This window comes from Athene noctua, chromosome 7 (genome assembly GCF_965140245.1).
Source record: "Athene noctua chromosome 7, bAthNoc1.hap1.1, whole genome shotgun sequence".
Taxonomy (NCBI): domain Eukaryota; kingdom Metazoa; phylum Chordata; class Aves; order Strigiformes; family Strigidae; genus Athene; species Athene noctua.
Window position 1 is genome coordinate 12,335,800 of NC_134043.1, and position 17,700 is coordinate 12,353,499.

Sequence of the window (17,700 nt, forward strand, 5' to 3'; positions counted from 1 at the left end):
AAAGTAACATGAAACAAAGAAAATCGTATTTTAGGGCTTTATCGAGACTTTTAAAGTTAAATTACTATAATTTAAAAAAAATAATTTTGTTAAATATTTTTTTCTTCTTGAGTAGAAAATGCAGGAATGAAGTCCTCTAAACTGACTGTGTAAGACACTTTCATGCAGGCCAGTTGCTTTACACTCTTCAGGGTGTTTAATCTGTCCTCAAATGCCCTGGATGGGATTCCAAAATGGCATGTTTACATTGTCCTAACTCCTTGTCCACTGCAAAGTGAATCTGCTGTGCTGCCCTGTTTTTCAGGTCTGTGTGGTTTTTAGGAACATACTTTAAAATAAGTTCAGTGTAAATGAAACTGTGCAGCTCTACAGCCAGAACTCCCCATGTAATGGCATCACCATAGTAGTTTTGCCTCCTCCATCATTTATTTTAAAAAAAAAAAAAAAAAGTAAAATGTAAAAATCTTAAGTTGTAACTGCAAATCTCATAGTCATTATTTCTCTAGTACATTCAGCTCTGGCTGAAGGAAGTACCACAATAAATATCCTGAATCTTCCTGTCAATGGCACTAAGTATAGCAAAACAGAGCTGGGCTAGAAATTACTTCCCGTATTTCAAATATGTTCCAATTCTGCCTTGGAATAATATTTTGGAAGTGTGAGACACAGACACAGCATTCTACAGGTAATAGTGTACTGGTCAGGGCAGTCAAGTGCAGTGAAAGAAACTTAGATTCAAGTTCCCAGTTAGTCAGCTATTCTTGTGTCCCCAAAGTACTGAGCAACAGATCCATCATAATTCTGATAAATTTTCCTAATAAAACCATAGCTGGTATTGTTACATCCAGTCAAGAGATTCTTTTGACAACACCCCTATCCACCCCCCTAGACCTCCATGAAGTTTCCTGGGCAGCCCTCTTTTGAAATCACCTGAATTGCAAGACACCATAACTAGAAATTCACGGCACAATTTACATTTTCACTTCCCTTAAGGAAAATATTTTATGTGGCATTTTGACCTGTATTTATACATAGCCTCAATTTATTAAAGAATGAAGTAGTGTTACATTATGGTCATTCCAGGGTCTCACATAATTGCTCTCTATCTCAAGCAGTGTATGCAGTTAGTGTCTGACTCACAAAACATCTTAGAACCTAAGCAGTGGATTTGTATCCAGAAACTCCTCAGTTGAGACAATATCTGAGCACTCCTCACGTTTTAGGAAGCTTTTTACTTCACCTCTTTCATCCATGTTCTTAACCTGTGTGAAGAAAACTAAATGTTAATTATTTCACCTTCTTCCTAAGGGCTTTTACATTTATAACATTGCTGATAATAATAATTAGTCTTTATACTGTGTCATATATCTGTATACTTATTTTCCTTCAGCATGCCATCAAAACCAGCAACACTTGCTGTTAAAGCCGTTGAAAATTCAGAATTCAAACAGGCAACTAGCAATGGGATTGCTAAAGAGCTAAAATCCAGCAGTACTGAACTCATGGTTGAAACCAAAGACAGGCTGTCATCAAAGAAAGAGACCTCTTACATCACCAGAGAACCCAAAGACAGTAAGCAGGGACAGCACCAAGAAGCCAATGCAGTGTCTCCTCAAGAACCTAAAGAAGTAAAAAAGGGATCTCAGGTCTTGCAGAAAACTTCAAGCACCATCACACTACAAGCTGTCAAACTGCAACCAGAACCAAAGGCAGAACCCCAGACCACTTTCATCAGACAGGGTGAAGACAGGAAAAGGACTGTGCAGCCCCTGATGTCAGCTCAACAAGCCCCATCTCTGATAGGGCAAGTCAGTCCAAGGAGTAGAGAAGCAGAAAACAGATCCGGAGTCCGGAAGGCTCTAATGGAGGACAAGAGGGAGCCTCTGGGAATTCCCCCTCAGTTTGAGAGCTGTCCACAGAGCCTGGAAGCATCAGAAGGCCAGGAGATTAAATTCAAGAGCAAAGGTAAAGGGATGAACATTATGAGAGCCCTGGGGTTAGTCAGGTTCTCCTTCTGTGTCTGGAAGCGGGGAAGCAATTCCTCCTTCATTGCAAGTTGTCCTCCTGAAGCATTTTGGAAATAGATGCAGAATCTTATGCTGTTTCCACAATAGTCTTCTCAATGGAATTTTCCAGTCATTCCATACCACCGTGTCCATCCTTTCTCTCATCTGGGGTTTCCCCAGATGTAATGAACATTGCTCTTTCTAGGATGTAGTTCTAGGGCCTCTTATATGAGAGAATATAGATGGTACACTTGCCAGAACTGTAATTAGTTATATTGCCCTTGAGACAAAACAATGATCAGATAAGAAACTAGTCAGTCACTGCATTTCCCTTGCAGCATCTACTTTTACCCCTCATATTTGATCAACCCAGTGCTGATCTGAGTGCTTTCTAACAGCTGAAATTATAAAGTCAGAATTAAAAGGGAGGTTTAGTGTTTGCTCTGCAGAATTTGACCAGGTTTTAACCTCTCAGAAGAGTAATAAGAGCTGCATTTTGCTGAATCCAGGGAGTAGATTTAGAACACTTCTTTTTTTTTTTTTTTATTACAATTTTAGTAGAAAATAATTTTGAAGCATTTTTCTGTGATTATTTTAAAATAACATTTGCACTTTAAAGTGTTCCCACAATTGAGAGAGAAATTGTTTTTTATGTCTCTGGAGGAAAAAAAAAATCACACCAAACCATGGTAATTTGTTTCATTTCTTGATAGTTCTTGCCCTGTGAGTAAAGAATACAATTTATATCACAAACGCAAAGAGCAAGGAGGAGAGAAAATACTCCAAAGATCCTGGTACTTTTTGAATGGTTTATTTTTCAGGTATATTAGTACTAAGAGTATGGATTGCTTTCCAAAAGAACATTTCAAAAACTTTGCAAGTTTTGATTAATTCATGATCTTTTTTGGTAAGGAAATGTAGCCCCTATTGTACAGAAACCAGTAAGATCATTCAGTTCTTACTGAAGTCAGTGAATGCCTTTTCATTTGGCTTTGGACTCAAAGCACAAACTCTTACATGCAAGGACAAGGTGTCTGTAGAGAAGTTCCAGTGGAATATCACTATTGCACTTTAATCCAAGAAACTCTCTTTCCTGAGAATCCTCTCCACAAAGGGTGACTAGGGTTGCTTTCACGGGCACCTCTGCTTCCTGGTTGCAGTGAACAATGGAAATGCTATTACATCCTTAAGGAGGCTTCTACCTGCCAGGCTGTCAGCTCAGCATGCTTCTGGGTCTGTACTGTTATACAAAGCACCCAGGTTCTTTGTCACGTCAGGGCTTGATTTATTTTTATTCCCTCAGCTTTGGGAGGTTTTCCCACCTCCACTGTTCTTCACTAACTGTCTGTGGATTCCAATGTGCTCTTTCTCTGCCGGGCAGGAAAGAGAATCTTTTCTGAATAATAACTCCTAGTTTCTAATGAGGAAAATTCACTCAAAAAGGATATTTCCTGGTTTCCGATGTATGTAATAGGTATTCCATTTTTTGTCCCATTTGTGAGTGTAATGGTAACCTTCCACTTTCCAAATTTTTTATGTATTTGGAGAATTTGGAGCTGGATTTAGGGGCTACTTTTTTTTTTTTTTTTTTTTTAAGAGAAGGAATTCCTTGTTTTCATATTTCTAGTCACTTATATCAGGTGGGGTCCTGCTTCTAGCTAAGGGTTCCTCTCCTTGATGTCACTCGCCTATCCTTGTATTTTCTCTATTCAAAAGGATTTTCTGCAGTGTATCATATGTCTTTGTTGCAGAGATTCCTGCCATCTTCTACTGTCTGTACCTTCCTTGGGACTGAGCACTGTTGCTATAAAGAAATGGGTAGAGTTGGGAAGGTACATCAGCAAGGTGGAAGCCCCAGAAGGCCCTGTTTGCTGAAAACAAGTGAAGGATGGGATGGGTGACCTTTTCTGGTATTCTTCCCTAACCTCTCCTCTTTCCTCATCATAGAAACTGCCCCATGAAGCCCAGACCACCCTCAGCACTACTAAGAGCTAAATCTGGTTTGTAGAGCTCTGACAGAGGCAAAGCAGGCAGTGGAAGCCACAGCTGTTTTGCTTCTGCTTCCTGAAAGTTGACTGTCCTAGGCAGCTGCCTGCTTTGCCTATACTTGGATCCTAGTCTGGGAAAAAATACCCAGGATCACAGAATGGTTGAGGTTAAGAGAGACCTCTGGAGGTCATCTGGTTTAACACCCCTGCTCAGGCCATGTCAGATTGTCCATGACTATGTCGAGGTGGCTTTTGAATATCTTCAGGAAGGGAGACTCCACAACTTCTGCCTGTGCAACCTGTGCCAGCGCTTAGCAATCTTCAAAGTAAAAAAGTGTTTATGTTCAGGCAGAGCCTCCTGTGTTCACAGTTTATGCTGACTGTCTCTGGTCCTATCACTGGGCACCACTGAAAAGAGCCTGGGTCCATCTTCTTTACACCCTCTCTTCAGATATTTATATACATTGATCAGATGCCCCAGCCTGAGCCTTCTCTTCTCCAGGCTTAACAGTCCCCAGATAAGCAACCTCAGTGGTAGGTACCATGGATTGCAAAGTACTCAATCCTTTGCAGTGCTCAGAGAAACTAATTTAGCGGGATAGGAAGGAATAGGGAGAGAGTTCTTTCTTTCTCCTCTAGTATCTCATCACATCCATTTTGTCTGTGGCTTTTAGAGAAACAGTTTTCAGATAGAAGTGCTTGGGGTTTTTCAAGTTACCAAATATTTATTTTAAAAGATGGACTGGCCAAGAGATTTTGGAAGATCAGAAATATCAAACTGTTTTTTGAAGATAGTTCCATGTATTACTTGCTCATTAAGGTTTATATATTATACCTAATTTACACTGAAGCAAATAATGGAATTACACTAGGGGGAATACCTGTTCATAAAATTTCAAATACCTGATTGTCTAGTTTCAGGGAAACCAAAACCAGGTGTGGAGTGGTTCAAAGACGGCGAACCTATTAAATCTGGAGAAGAAGTCCAAATATATGAAGAAGATGGAACTCATTGCCTATGGTTAAAGAAAGCCTGCTTGGGGGATAGTGGATCTTACAGCTGTGCAGCTTTCAACCCCAAAGGCAAGACTTCCACCAGCTGGTTGTTAACTGTCAGAAGTAAGTAAGCTCTTGTGAGCCCATCTGCACTTTAAAAACAGGTTGGATGGGTGGTGAATACAAGATTTCTATTACAACTTCTCAATTCAGGTTAATTCTGATTCCTAGTTCTGTGAATAATGTGGTGTGGCATAACTGGCAAGCCACCTTCTGCATCCGTTTCCTTTCTGACCTTTTGTGTTTGATGTTTGTATAGCTAAATCTCATTGAATGTTTTGTACACAGGGAGGTCTGTTTTCCACTGCGGTTTTCTATTAATATTTGTATTTAACACAGGTTGCCAATGATTTTATTGTTGTTCTGCATTTAGTTCTTTTGGGGATGCTTAGCATTTCTATAGGACACTGCATATCTGAAATGTTTTGCAAGCACAAACCAATCCTGTGCAGTAAAGTCAATAAGAACAGAAGTGAAGAAATGAGAACTGCATTCTGCTAAATTCAAGTACACCTCCCAGTGACAAATTATTTTGAGCTTGAAGACACTGTTTTACTGGTCTGGTTGAAAGATTTACTGGCCTCTTAGCAAGTCCTGTCCTCAATTGTAATCTTTTCACCTGGTTTAGGGTTTTGTCCTGGAGCTATAATCATGTTTATGCAACATTCGTCTGTTTGCTGTGCCTGAGGTTAAACCAGGATATCAAGATGCTCTCTCTCTGTCTCATGAGAGGTCCGTAAACTGCATCCTTAAGTCACCCTGCTTCACTGTCAGCCAGGGGAAATTTGGGAGAGGGAGTGGGAGAAGATAAACAAGAGGAGAGAAGAATTATCCTTCATGTTCTTTGCACCGAGTTCTCTGGTGATATGTTGCATACACTTCTAGTGATTGGCTGCAAAAGGTGGATTCTGGCACAGAAAACCACCACCTGATACAGCTTGAGGGCTGGCAATGCCTGCCTTGTAGACTATAGAAGCCTTTCTTATACCAGATCATTGCTCAAAATTATTTGGTTTTGATTTTTTTTTTTTTTCTTGTTTACATGAGGTGTATCTGTTAGCCCAACCATGTCACCTAAGCATACCTAGAAAAAGTCACTAAGTGGTAAAGATAATTTTGTCAATTTGGGTTAAAGGAACTGTTTTCATTTTGGTTTTAAAGGGCCTAAAGTTCAAGAGGTTGCTCCGTGCTTTTCCAGTGTCTTGAAAGGATGCACTGTGAGTGAAGGGCAAGACTTTGTGCTGCAGTGCTGTGTAGGAGGCGTACCTGTGCCTCAGATCACATGGCTCCTCAATGGTAAGGAACGCCCTGCTCTGCAGTCCGAGCATGCACGCACTTACATCCAGCCTCGAATGCCGCTCTGAGCCGCACACAGCAAGGCTGCCAATGCTGCACAAAGCACTCGAAGTCACCGTAATATAATCCACTAGAATATTTGAAGAAAAACACTTTATATGCACGAAATATGCACGAAAGGTGGTTTTCTTGAGCATTTCTGTCTTACTGCAGTTTTCCAGTATGTCCAGCAGGGGACTCTGGTGACAAGATTGTTTGCAGATGGGTTTCCTGGGTTTTGTTAAACACAGCTTTTCACCCCGCTGCAGCAAAGCCAGTGTTGCTACTGTATACTGAACCCTGGGCTACCCCCACTCCTATAGCCTCTGCTCTGAGTGTAACGGGTTGGCATCATGATCCTGGAGGAATAATGAGTTCTAAGCAGAATACATGCAGTATCTCACTCTTTACAGTAGGAAGAAAACCCATGCCCAATTCCACCCTTCCATCTGGGCTATTCTAGGGCAAATTTAAATACAAAGAATAGCATACTTTTCCATAAAGATGTTTCCTCCAGGATTGCTTTAAAATTGTTTATTAGCAGATGATCTCTGTTTTTCTTCAGCTATTCAGAGTATATGGGATAACTGAAAAAGGTGGCAGGGCAAATGAACCATGACCTTGAGATTGGTATGTTCCCACAGCCTGATCTGTTCCCCTTCCCAGTAGCTCCATGTCTAGAAGAGAAAGGCCACTGCTTTATTGACAGCACAAAACATGTGAGTAAAGGCTCTGACCTTCTCCTATAGGAAGCAATTTGTTTCTCTGTCTGAAGGCTACGCTGCAGTTCCTCCTTTGCAGCCATGAGCAGAATCACTGTTTTGCTATGCAAGAGTTGTGTCTTGCAGCACGGTAGGAGCAACTCCAACCTATAGGCTCAGTCATTTCATCTTCATGTTCCAAGGGTACCCAGTGCACATAAAGGGTTGCCTTAGTCATTGAATTGTGTAGTTATACCGCTGTCCTCCACATACAGAGCATCTTCCTGTCTCAGATGACTTTCTGTGTTACAGTTCATCAGGCATAGATACAGCATCTCTGTTGATGTAACCATGTTCTGCTTTGCTAACCAGAAAACCGTTGTCTCCTGATAAATACAACCTAGAGATCAATAAGCAACATGTTTCTGTAGGCCTCCAGTACACACTGTGCCCCCTTGCCTTTTTTCAGGATGTTTGTTCTGCATTGACCTTTCTTCTCACTAATCTCAGATTAATCTGCTCGTGTTCAGGTATAACCATGTTTATATTTCATTCAAGCTTCTAACTGCAATTGGATCAATATCACAAGGAGGCAAGAGCAGGTGGGTTTTTCTTCAGGCAGTTGGAATAGAATCATAGAATGGTTTGGGTTGGAAGGGTCCTGAAAGATCATCTAGTTCCACCCTCACTTCCCCACCTTCCACTAGATCAGGTTGCCCAAAGCCCCATCTAACCTGGCCATTACATTACATTACAGAACCCTTAGGGTTCTGTAAGTGAAAGCCAGTGCATTAACTCTTCTCTTAAATCAAAAGGCAGTGGTGAGTCTGAGTACAGAAACTACCATAATCATAAAAATTAGGGATGTCATATTATTCTAAAGACATAAACACACTACTTTCATTCCAGACTCCTAAAACATACCACTATGGTTTAATGCTTTTCTGTCTTGCAGGTGATTGTGATACATAACTGTTTCTGTACCATTTTGATACAAATTTGTATGGATTATGAACAGTTGTTTAATACTGGTAATTCCATGTACACTCCGGGGGTCATTATTTTACCTAAGGATCAAAGTGGCTATTGTGATATCCATTTGAATGCAAACATTTCCTTCCTGTCTACCAGCTAGCTAGATACTAGAAACTTCTCATAACTTTATCCATTATCAAATAAAGGATAAAGTTGTGTTTCTGGTCCTGAAATATTACTCCAAGCAGACACAACAATGCTTTTGGCAAAATGACATGAAGTAGTCTTTCATCAGCTGGTCATATGAAGAAACCAGCATACTCACAGTATGTAATTTGAGGCAGGAAGACGAATTTTGTTTTTTTTAAAAAAAGTGTGTTACGATCTGCTGTCCATGCTTGGAATATAAAGCTTTTTACTTTCACAACCAACAGACTGTGGCAGAGAAAAAAGCAATCTGCTGACAGCAATTCCACTACTGTTCAAAATACAGGACTTTTACAGAACTCCATAGAAATAAAAATCATATAGGATGGGAGGTATGAAGTTCACAAGAAAATATCAAATGCAAATTGTCTTCCAAGCATGACAATGATAATGAACTAGACTTAATTTTTGAAAGGAAAAGTGAGAAATGTATGTATATCTCAGTGAAATAATAAAGGTAAAGACCAAGTTATCAAATCATAAGAAACATGAATAGAAGGCTGATTTGAGAAACAAATAACAAATAGGAAGACAGTCTCACTCCTAGGCTGACCAGCCTTGATACTGAACAGCCTGTATGCTGTCCGGTCTGCCTTCCCACGATCTCCAAGGAATCCACACCACCTGAGAACTAAAACACTTGCAATAACTTCTTGTACAATGTTATATACAAGTACTACTTTAGATACTGAACATTTTTACCAGCTGTGACTACATATGAATTTAGAACATTTTTTAATGCTGTTGTATAGATTGACTTCTCTTTCAGGTCAACAAAGACAAAAAATAGATTATATATACTGTGTATTGTATATAAATACTTCTTAGCCTCTGCGAAGATGAGTAGTTTTCCATATTCATAAAGACTGCATAAATAAGAGCTGCCTGACTGGACTATGGATATTATTCCAGCTTTTACTCTTCTCTGCAGGTCTACAATCTTCAGTTTCTTTCTTCTACTTTTTCTCTATTTTAATGATTGAAAGCTTTGTTCCAACTTTTCCAAGACAGTTCTTTTCTCCTGTTGCTCTCACTCTGCCCTTTATTTTAAGTTTCTTTCAAAATTTTCACAGATTTACTGGCAAATTGCCTGAAAGTAAACTTTTTGTGTTTTAGTTCTGGCCTCACCAAAGCCTTATGAATAACTTTTTACACATGCTTTCTGTGACAATACTTCAGTATGTAACTCCAGTTTACTTTAGCTTCTTTAAATACTTTATTGGTAACTTCTTTTTAAATTTCAGGAATAAGGCCTCTATGACTGTATTTTAAATATCTTCCTTTTCATATTGTTTTCCATGTAGATTTTTTTTCCCCTGAGTCGAATTGAACCTCTTTCTGCTGAATTTAAAAACACTATGACCATGACTTTAGCATAACAATTCTCTGAGTAGTGTTTGGTTTTAGGATAGCTTTCTGATATGTCCAGAAAGCTTTTAATAAATGGGCCAGGGGAAAATTTCCTTTCTTCTGGAATACAATGCCAGCAGAAAGGTATTTTCTGTTATTGTTCCTGCTGCCAAGCTGTCATGGAGATTTGACTGTTCTGCCTCTGGAGAAGGGAACATTTCACTATTGGGAGAGTTGTTTTTATTAGATCAAAATATAAGTACAATGGACATAACTTGGAATCTTGTGGAGGTTATTCCTCAGGTCTGATATACTTGCATTTGTTTTCTGGGGTCTGATGAAAAGGCTGTTCTGTAAGTGAATATTCTGTGAATAGTGCTAAAAAATAATCACAGTTTTGTTGGGAGCTGGAGTGAAAATGAGGATGCCCTGACAAAATTTGAAGACACAGTGAAGGAGACCACATTTTTTTTTTTTTTTCCCACATAGAACACTTACCCTATTAATTTGTTTATTTACAACAGAAATAAAAAGTCATTGTTCTGGTTTTGATGATGCAGCTTTTTGAGTGTATTTCTGATATGATTATCATCATAGCATCTTTAGGTACCATTAATAGTTTCAATGTCAGAATCCAGCCAGCTTCCCTGTCAGGTTAGATATTCTACAGTCAGATCAGGAAGGCAGTCCAGTGCCCCATGTCCTCTTAAAGAAAGCTTTGTCTGCTTGGGCTTTAGCTCTACATGTACATATTTGAATATAGTGTTGTTCCCACATGCAAAAAAATATGTGAATGGACATAATAGTCTGTGTAACTGAGTGAAAGGGAGATCAAAGAAACCAGTAATAAGAATACGTGACCTGTGAAGAAGGTGGAGAGAGTTTATTCTAAAATTGACATCTTCTGTGCCTAAATCTTCTGTGATTAAATGTCCACCCCAGTTTTTCATGCAGTAGAAAATTTGCTAACTTAACAAAGAGATGACTTATAAGTAAAAGAATGAGATTATCTACCACATTTTATAATATATGTAAGTATTAGATCGTACTGATTTTGGCACATGTTTATATTTTAGAATGAAACTTCATATGCAGGTAGATAGTGCATAGATAATGACTGCCTTCTGAGTTTGCTAGTGTTGAAAATCAGAGATGAGAGAAAAATCTGACCCATCATTTAATTTATCCTGTTCATGGTACAGACCTGTTTCTTAGAAACCCCAGAGCTTTTGTCCTAATCTTTTAAAATTATTTTGGGAATGAAATCAAATTTGATCTTTCCTTTTGATCACGATTTCCCAAGTGACAGATGTCTTCGTTTCAGTCCTGCACAATTTCTCTGCAGTTTCACTCTCTTCTCTTAGATGACCCTAATTTCTTTTTCCAGTGTGATGTTTATGAGCAGATATCAGGCCCTCTTAAGCATTGAATACGCTGGGAAGGCAACCAGTGATGAGTCAGTAGTGGAAACTATTTAATATTGTGAAAACAGATTGCAGAAGCATTTCAGAAAGTAAGGCTGAGATTGATGACAGTTCCTGAAGCAATAGCAAGGCAACTTTAACCACCCTACACTAACATCTAAGCATGTTCCAAACCAATTCAAGGAACTAGTTTCTTAAAATGAACTTTTTTAATAGTTGTGTCACCACAGATCAGACTGTACCCGTCTGTTACCAGACTGTATGTACTGTAGTGTAGATTGACTGCTTGTGTAAACCAGCCTCTTGGCTCCATTGTAGATTTTCCTGTCTCTCTTGGAATGTATTCCAATACAAAGTACTTGATGGAGGACTTCAAGTGCTCAGCAGGTTTTGCACATCTAGACAATGACACCAATACCCAATGTCAGGTGAATTAAAAGATGGAGACAATGTCTGAAGCAAAAGTACAAGACATTTATTTTCTTATCATCCTGAAAGAGAATCTATTCAAAATACAAAGATAAGCCTTTCTCCTCTTGCTGCTGCTACTTAAGGTAGCACCCAGTGAACCTGCTGGAGAGATTTGTCTGACAACATTATTCTGCTTTGTGCTTGGGATGCTGCTGTTTGTAGTCACTAGAGAGCAGTGGGTGTGCACCAGAGAGCTGGATCTGGCTCTGCACTTTTATATACTTAGGCATCCAGATTTCACTGAAAACAAGAAGTGCTTTTGAAACTTGTGGCTGATGTATTAAGACAATTCTCATCCTTTCTGTCTGCAGACCATCCAATTCAGTATGCCCATTCCACTTTTGAAGATGGAGTTGCAAAATTGACCGTCCAAGATGCCCTACCAGAAGATGATGGCATTTATACCTGTCTGGCTGAAAACAATACAGGACAGGCATCTTGCAGTGCTCAGGTCACAGTCAAAGGTGAATATCTCAGCCTGCTGTAATTACTGCAATGATTTCAGCTATAATATTTTAAAAATAATAATAATCTTGGAACCTTAACAGAGGTGTTTATAAGGGGATTCCATGTTTTTTCTAAGCTGTTGTCAGCTGGGTACCTTTTCTTCCCCTCGGAGGTGTGTGCAACTTAAGTGCTTAAGGATGGTGAAATTTAAAGTAATACGCATGTTTCAGAAAAAGGTATTAATGCTCTGATGTTGCCAATAAGGGCTTAGTGTGGTACAGAGCAGTGAGACTAAGTTTCGGAAGAAGTGTGCCAATGTTTGAAAGGACTGTTGCTGCTGAAGGAGAAATAAGTGAGGTGTCACCAGTATCACCCATCAGGCAGAGTGTGTTATGGTGAGGAGGCAGATGCTACCCCTGTCTCTTGAAAGGCAGAGCACAAAGACCAGTGCCAGGGTCTGTAATTATGATAGCAAACGCCAATATTCTTGTTCTACTACCAGGATTTGTCAGAGATAATGCTGAAGAGGTACGTATCAGCTAATTGGGAACAGTATATCTCTAAATAAGCAGAATTTTGGTAGTGAAAGTATCAGAACATTGTAGTAAGAAATAGAGGTGATCTGTTGTCTCTGAAATCTGAGAGCACCCTCTTTGCAAATATTAATAATTTGATGCCCTCGGTGCTGATTTGACATAGCTGATTTGTCCATGAAAGTCATAATTCTGCACTAGGATCTGATCACACAGTCTAAAAGACCAGAGATTGCAATGAAGACAAGAGATGACAGAATCCCATGAATAAATTGAACACTGAGGTAGTATCAATCAGTGTTATGGTCTTTAGTCTTTGGCATCAGTTTATACAGGTTTTTCATTTTATGGCCTGGATATGATCTGCCCCCTCCCTCTACAATCCCCATCCCTCAGACTCTCTCTCCCCCTACAATCAAGCCTCTATGTGGTATTTTTCATCTGCAAATGATTTTTCCTAAAGTTATGATAGTTTGGCACTGCTGTCCAACAGATTGCTGAATGCCTCGGGAACTATTCAATTTGTCTAAGACCAAGTAAAACCTGCCCCAAATTTGTACCCACAGCTTGGTGGGAAATGTACTCTGATCCCTGGGATCCCAAGATTTGTCTTTGTTTGCCAATGTTCTGTGGTATTTGTCTACAGCACTTCAGTGATACGCCTGCCCCTATTCTGTCTGTATGAATCCACTTAAAACCCTAGACAAGCTTAAAATGAGAACAACGTAATTCTGGTAAACCTATGAGTTAATTTCTTGATTACTAAATTGGAAATGCAGTTGTCTCCTCCCTGCCCTCCCCCCATGAAAAAGGCACAAAGTAGGAAAACATTGATTTAAAATAAGCCTGAAACAAATCTGTTCTCAAAGCTGTCATTTATAATTTCTCTGAAGCATTTCATCCGCATTAGCTAAGGGCCAATCAAGAGCTCTCCACCTCAAGGGAGCTGGATTTGACATGGGACCTGCTGATTCTTCACTGGGACACAGAAACCAGAAGGACAGCCCCTCTCTTACTAACCATTTCTGAGTTATTTTAGGGTTGACATACAATGCTAACATGGGAGCAATAGTGACCTCGTCTTTCCCTAGGCTCATGTACTCTGCTGAGCTATTTCAGGTTACGTAGCTGCTGTTGCACTGAACTGGATTCCTCCTGTACTTTAGCTAGTCTGGGGCTGGAAAGCTGCATTGCCACTATTATGGGGAGTTAGTTCCTCTGTTTTGCATCCCATTCTATTTTCTGGGAGTTGTGGAGTGTGGGGGGAAGAACAAGAGCAGAATTAAGGTCATGCACGATAGGCTGTAAAGCCACGTGTTCAACATTTTTACAGCTTTAGCTGTCCCCTCCACTTCTTCCCTAAAACTCATTATGTCCCTGTTGCCATGAAGATTAGAGTAACTTTCCCCAAGACGCAGATCAGTGTGGATTTGCCTGCCAGAAATAGTACCAAATTTAAAATTGTGATTTCCAAATCTCTTATCTGTTCACATATTTTTTTCCATCAGACCCTTTAGCAATTACTTATTGGCATTAGAGTTCTTTGAGACTCTGAATGCTGCTGCTAAGGCTTCTCTATATGCTCAGCTTTTGCAGACAGATTACAGCAGGAAATGAGTGTACATGCAGAAAGATAGAAAACTTCAAAAATCCTCTCCTAACCAGACACTGATTTTTGGAATAAGGTCTGTAAAACCTGTTTCTGAATTTTAACCCATCTCTCTCCAGTTCCTTTTTGTCTCCAAGATGATTTAAGGCTTTCAGGTTTTATACAGTGCTCAGTTTGTTCATTCATTGCTAGATAAGTATTTCTCTTTTGTATGTGAAAAGTAATTTGTATTTAATCTGAGAAAGAATGGATATTCTTGGCATATCATCAGTATCAGACCAGTGTCAGAACTCAGCTTTTCCTTAACTTGCTACTGTGGTCCTTGGACACACCTCTGAGTCTGTCTGGGTTTACTTTTCACTTCATATTGCCATTTTTGGCTGTGCTATTCTAACACAGCAAGGGTCTCATGAAGGGGCATATCTGCTGTGATCATTTGGGAAACTTTACCTGGAATGAATTGCTTAACAGTAAAACTTAGTTTTATTTTTCAAAGACAAAAAGCTCCAACTTCTAAATCAAATTCAGCTCACAGATAACTCAGAAAAGTCGCATACTGGCAGCAAGGATAGTCAGTGACAAACATCAAAGGAAAAAAAAACCAAACCAACCACAACATAAGCCTCATGTCTGAATTATAGTACAAGATGATACTTAAACCTGATAGTAGGTTACAGGTGTTGTCTGGCCACACATTATGTTTTCTGGTCATCTTTTGTGCATTCTTTGTCCTTTAGAAGATCTGTTGCTTTGTTTAGGTCCAAGGAAATTTGGTGGGATTATTGTAGGAAATCACATTTTAAAGGCCCTTTTCCCCATAAAGGGCTACTGCTCCAAGTCCTGTTAAACACAAGGCAGGGAATTTTTCCAGTACTTTCCGTACACTTTGCATTGGGCACTGGATAACTAGCTAGGCTTATTGTGGCATAGCATTCCTTCTAAGTCATCAGCCTCAGATTCATTTATGGTTGTCTTTTGCTTCCTTGTTATTAAGCAGGATAGATTCTGCCTAGCACTGAGCAATCTCAGTCCTTCCTTGGTTTTGTATGAAAAATGCTGAAGGTACTTAGCTGTAGGAGGCTTTTGGCACTGTTGTCAAAAAAGTCCCACACTTCATGTGGATGGGGCATAAGAAATGCAATGGTCTTTAAAAATTCAAACTAATCAGTCTTCTGCTTATTTAAGACAAGAAATTAACATCTTCAGATCACTTAAGTAAGCTGAGTAAATTGGGATAGATCCATTAGGTAGTCCGTGAAGAAACTGAGTTAATCAAGGTGAAGCTAATTTTGGCCTTGTAAAAGACTAAGTAGACTAAATTGAATCCTGACAGCCGTCTTCCCTGTGACAGTGGTTCTTACCACTGAAATACAAGTAGAGATGAACTACAAAGAATGAGCAGTATTTCTTTGAAAAGCTAGCCTAACAAATATCTTCACCATGAGACCTTTTTCTCACTGAACTCTCCAGTGAGTGGGGTATACTGGATTAATTAGTCTAATGCAAGTAAGACCGGAGAGGTGTGAAGCATGGTTCAGGTTACTCAAACATTTAATGATAGATGTTCCTGAAAGGTACCATTTGGTCCTCTGCAAGTGTTAGAAATTTTTTCCTTTAAATGTGTGTATCATTTTCTATACACAGGAAAATCAGGTTTTTGGAGGCTTTGGGGATGATGTACAGATTTTTTAAAGTTTTTTAGCAATGTGTGCATCGACTGAGGTGTTTCTGCTGTTGTACATGCAAGCTAGGCACTTGGGTGGCTGTTCCCATTTAATATTACAAATTTCATATTGTTTTGTGATATGAAAATAAGTATACAAACCATTTTTTAAATACACCAGACATCCCATTTAAAAAACAAAACAAAATAAAACAAACAGGCCTATGCAGGGTGTATTCAGGTCATCTGAAATATACAGTGGTTATATACTGATGGTGGTTATAGATACTGAAGTTGAATATTAATATTAATCATCTTTTTATCAAGGTATCTGAATGTTTTCACCATTTTTTTATGAATAAGAAACTGAGGTGAGAAGTTAATTGACTTTGGATGAACCTATATAGTGAGTCAGTGCTTTGCTGTAGCTGTGACAATGAGAATATAGGCAAGACAACTAGTGGTGATAACGGGTGTAGCTGGAAGATCAGGCCAGCTCCCAGGCATTATAACTGTTCTTCAGGTCTGACTCATACCTGAGATAAGCCTTCTGCTATGTGGTTGTCTCTGCCACTTAACTAATCACTAACAATGAATTATAGGTCAGATCCACCTGTAGAAGAGACGTGTCAAAGGGATATTTAACCACCTGACATTCACACCAACACCTGGGTGTACTACATGAGATCACAGGCAGGAGGGAGAGTGAGTATAGAGATGGCACACATGATAGACTCAATCTACTGTTTTGCCAGACCAAATTAATGCTGTGTATAGCAAGCTTTTATTCTTTTGCAAACGGATTCTGCATGTAAGAAAGGCAGTTAATTGCTTTTTCCAGCTTTCTCTAGGTATGGTATCAAGCTGGAGTGCTTGTTATGTGAGGGCTGACTCCTAGGAGAATGTCCTGCTCACTTGCAGTTCTGCAGTAGATAACAAACAAAATATCTGACCCACTGCAGGCTTCTTGAGAGTTCTTAAGCCTCCTCCCACCAGGCAGCAGAATCACTGATTTCAAGAGGGAGGGCACGAAGAGGGGGGTAGTGGTAGCAGCAGCACAAGCTTGCAGCCAGGGTACTTTTTTGGGCTCTAATGTTTTGTAGCCACCCATTTTGCTGATGCTTGTCTTCTGCACGCTGCTTTTTTTGAACAGAGGCCTAGCACTCCCTCGGTGAGCAAACACTATTCAGCAAATACTGCTGCTCCTGCTCATTGGCTCTTGACCTGACTTCTCCCTCCCTGCCAGCAGCACACTTTCCTGTCTTCACATCTGTTCCCCTTTCTCCCCCACCACTTTCTGTTCATGCTTTTGTTTTTTTTAGTGCAGCTTCCCCAGCATAAGTGTCTATGTTGGGAAGCCTGTAGCCCTTACAATCCGATTACTGTAGTCATTCATTGATCACTGGAGGAGCAGATTAGAGTCACCTGAATGCCTGTCAGAGTCCCTGCTGTAACCAGTTTATCAGAGCAGTGAAGGGAGATGCTTTCTGGAAAACCAGTTTGTTTTGTTCCTGTCACTCTTCCATCTGGTGTGAGTGGGACTTTAAAATATAACCTGGTGGAAGAAAGGCTTTCAGGTAGGAGTCTTTTCTTCCAGTCATGAGAGATGCTGTCTTTAGATTGTGGGTTGTTTTTCTTTCTATCTCAGCCATTAATCTCTTAAAGAAGGTTATCACTGTAATATGCAGTCTTTCTCTGAAGACTTAATTGAGATGCCACACAGCTTTGTTTCTCTGAGATATATATTTCTGCCTAATGTAAACAAAGTATGATGTCTTACTTGTCTACAGTGATTAAATATTTGTGACAGATTTTCAAAGTCACTATTTATTTGAAAGCATTTTGCTGTATTTCAAGCATAACATAAATATAAAGGACTATGCAAGATGTTCCAAAATATACAAGTCTAGTCTTGTTAAATGTCTAAAAGGCATT

The 17,700-nt window shown here is 39.5% G+C and overlaps 1 protein-coding gene across 1 annotated transcript in view; it reads left to right on the forward strand.

Moving 5' to 3' along the window:
- Positions 1-17,700, forward strand: part of MYLK (myosin light chain kinase) — a 217,669-nt gene that overhangs the window by 102,687 nt on the left and 97,282 nt on the right. Inside the window, 4 exon segments of the mRNA XM_074910281.1 lie at positions 1,391-1,965; positions 4,910-5,113; positions 6,212-6,346; positions 11,825-11,977. Coding sequence (XP_074766382.1) covers positions 1,391-1,965; positions 4,910-5,113; positions 6,212-6,346; positions 11,825-11,977 — 1,067 coding nt within the window.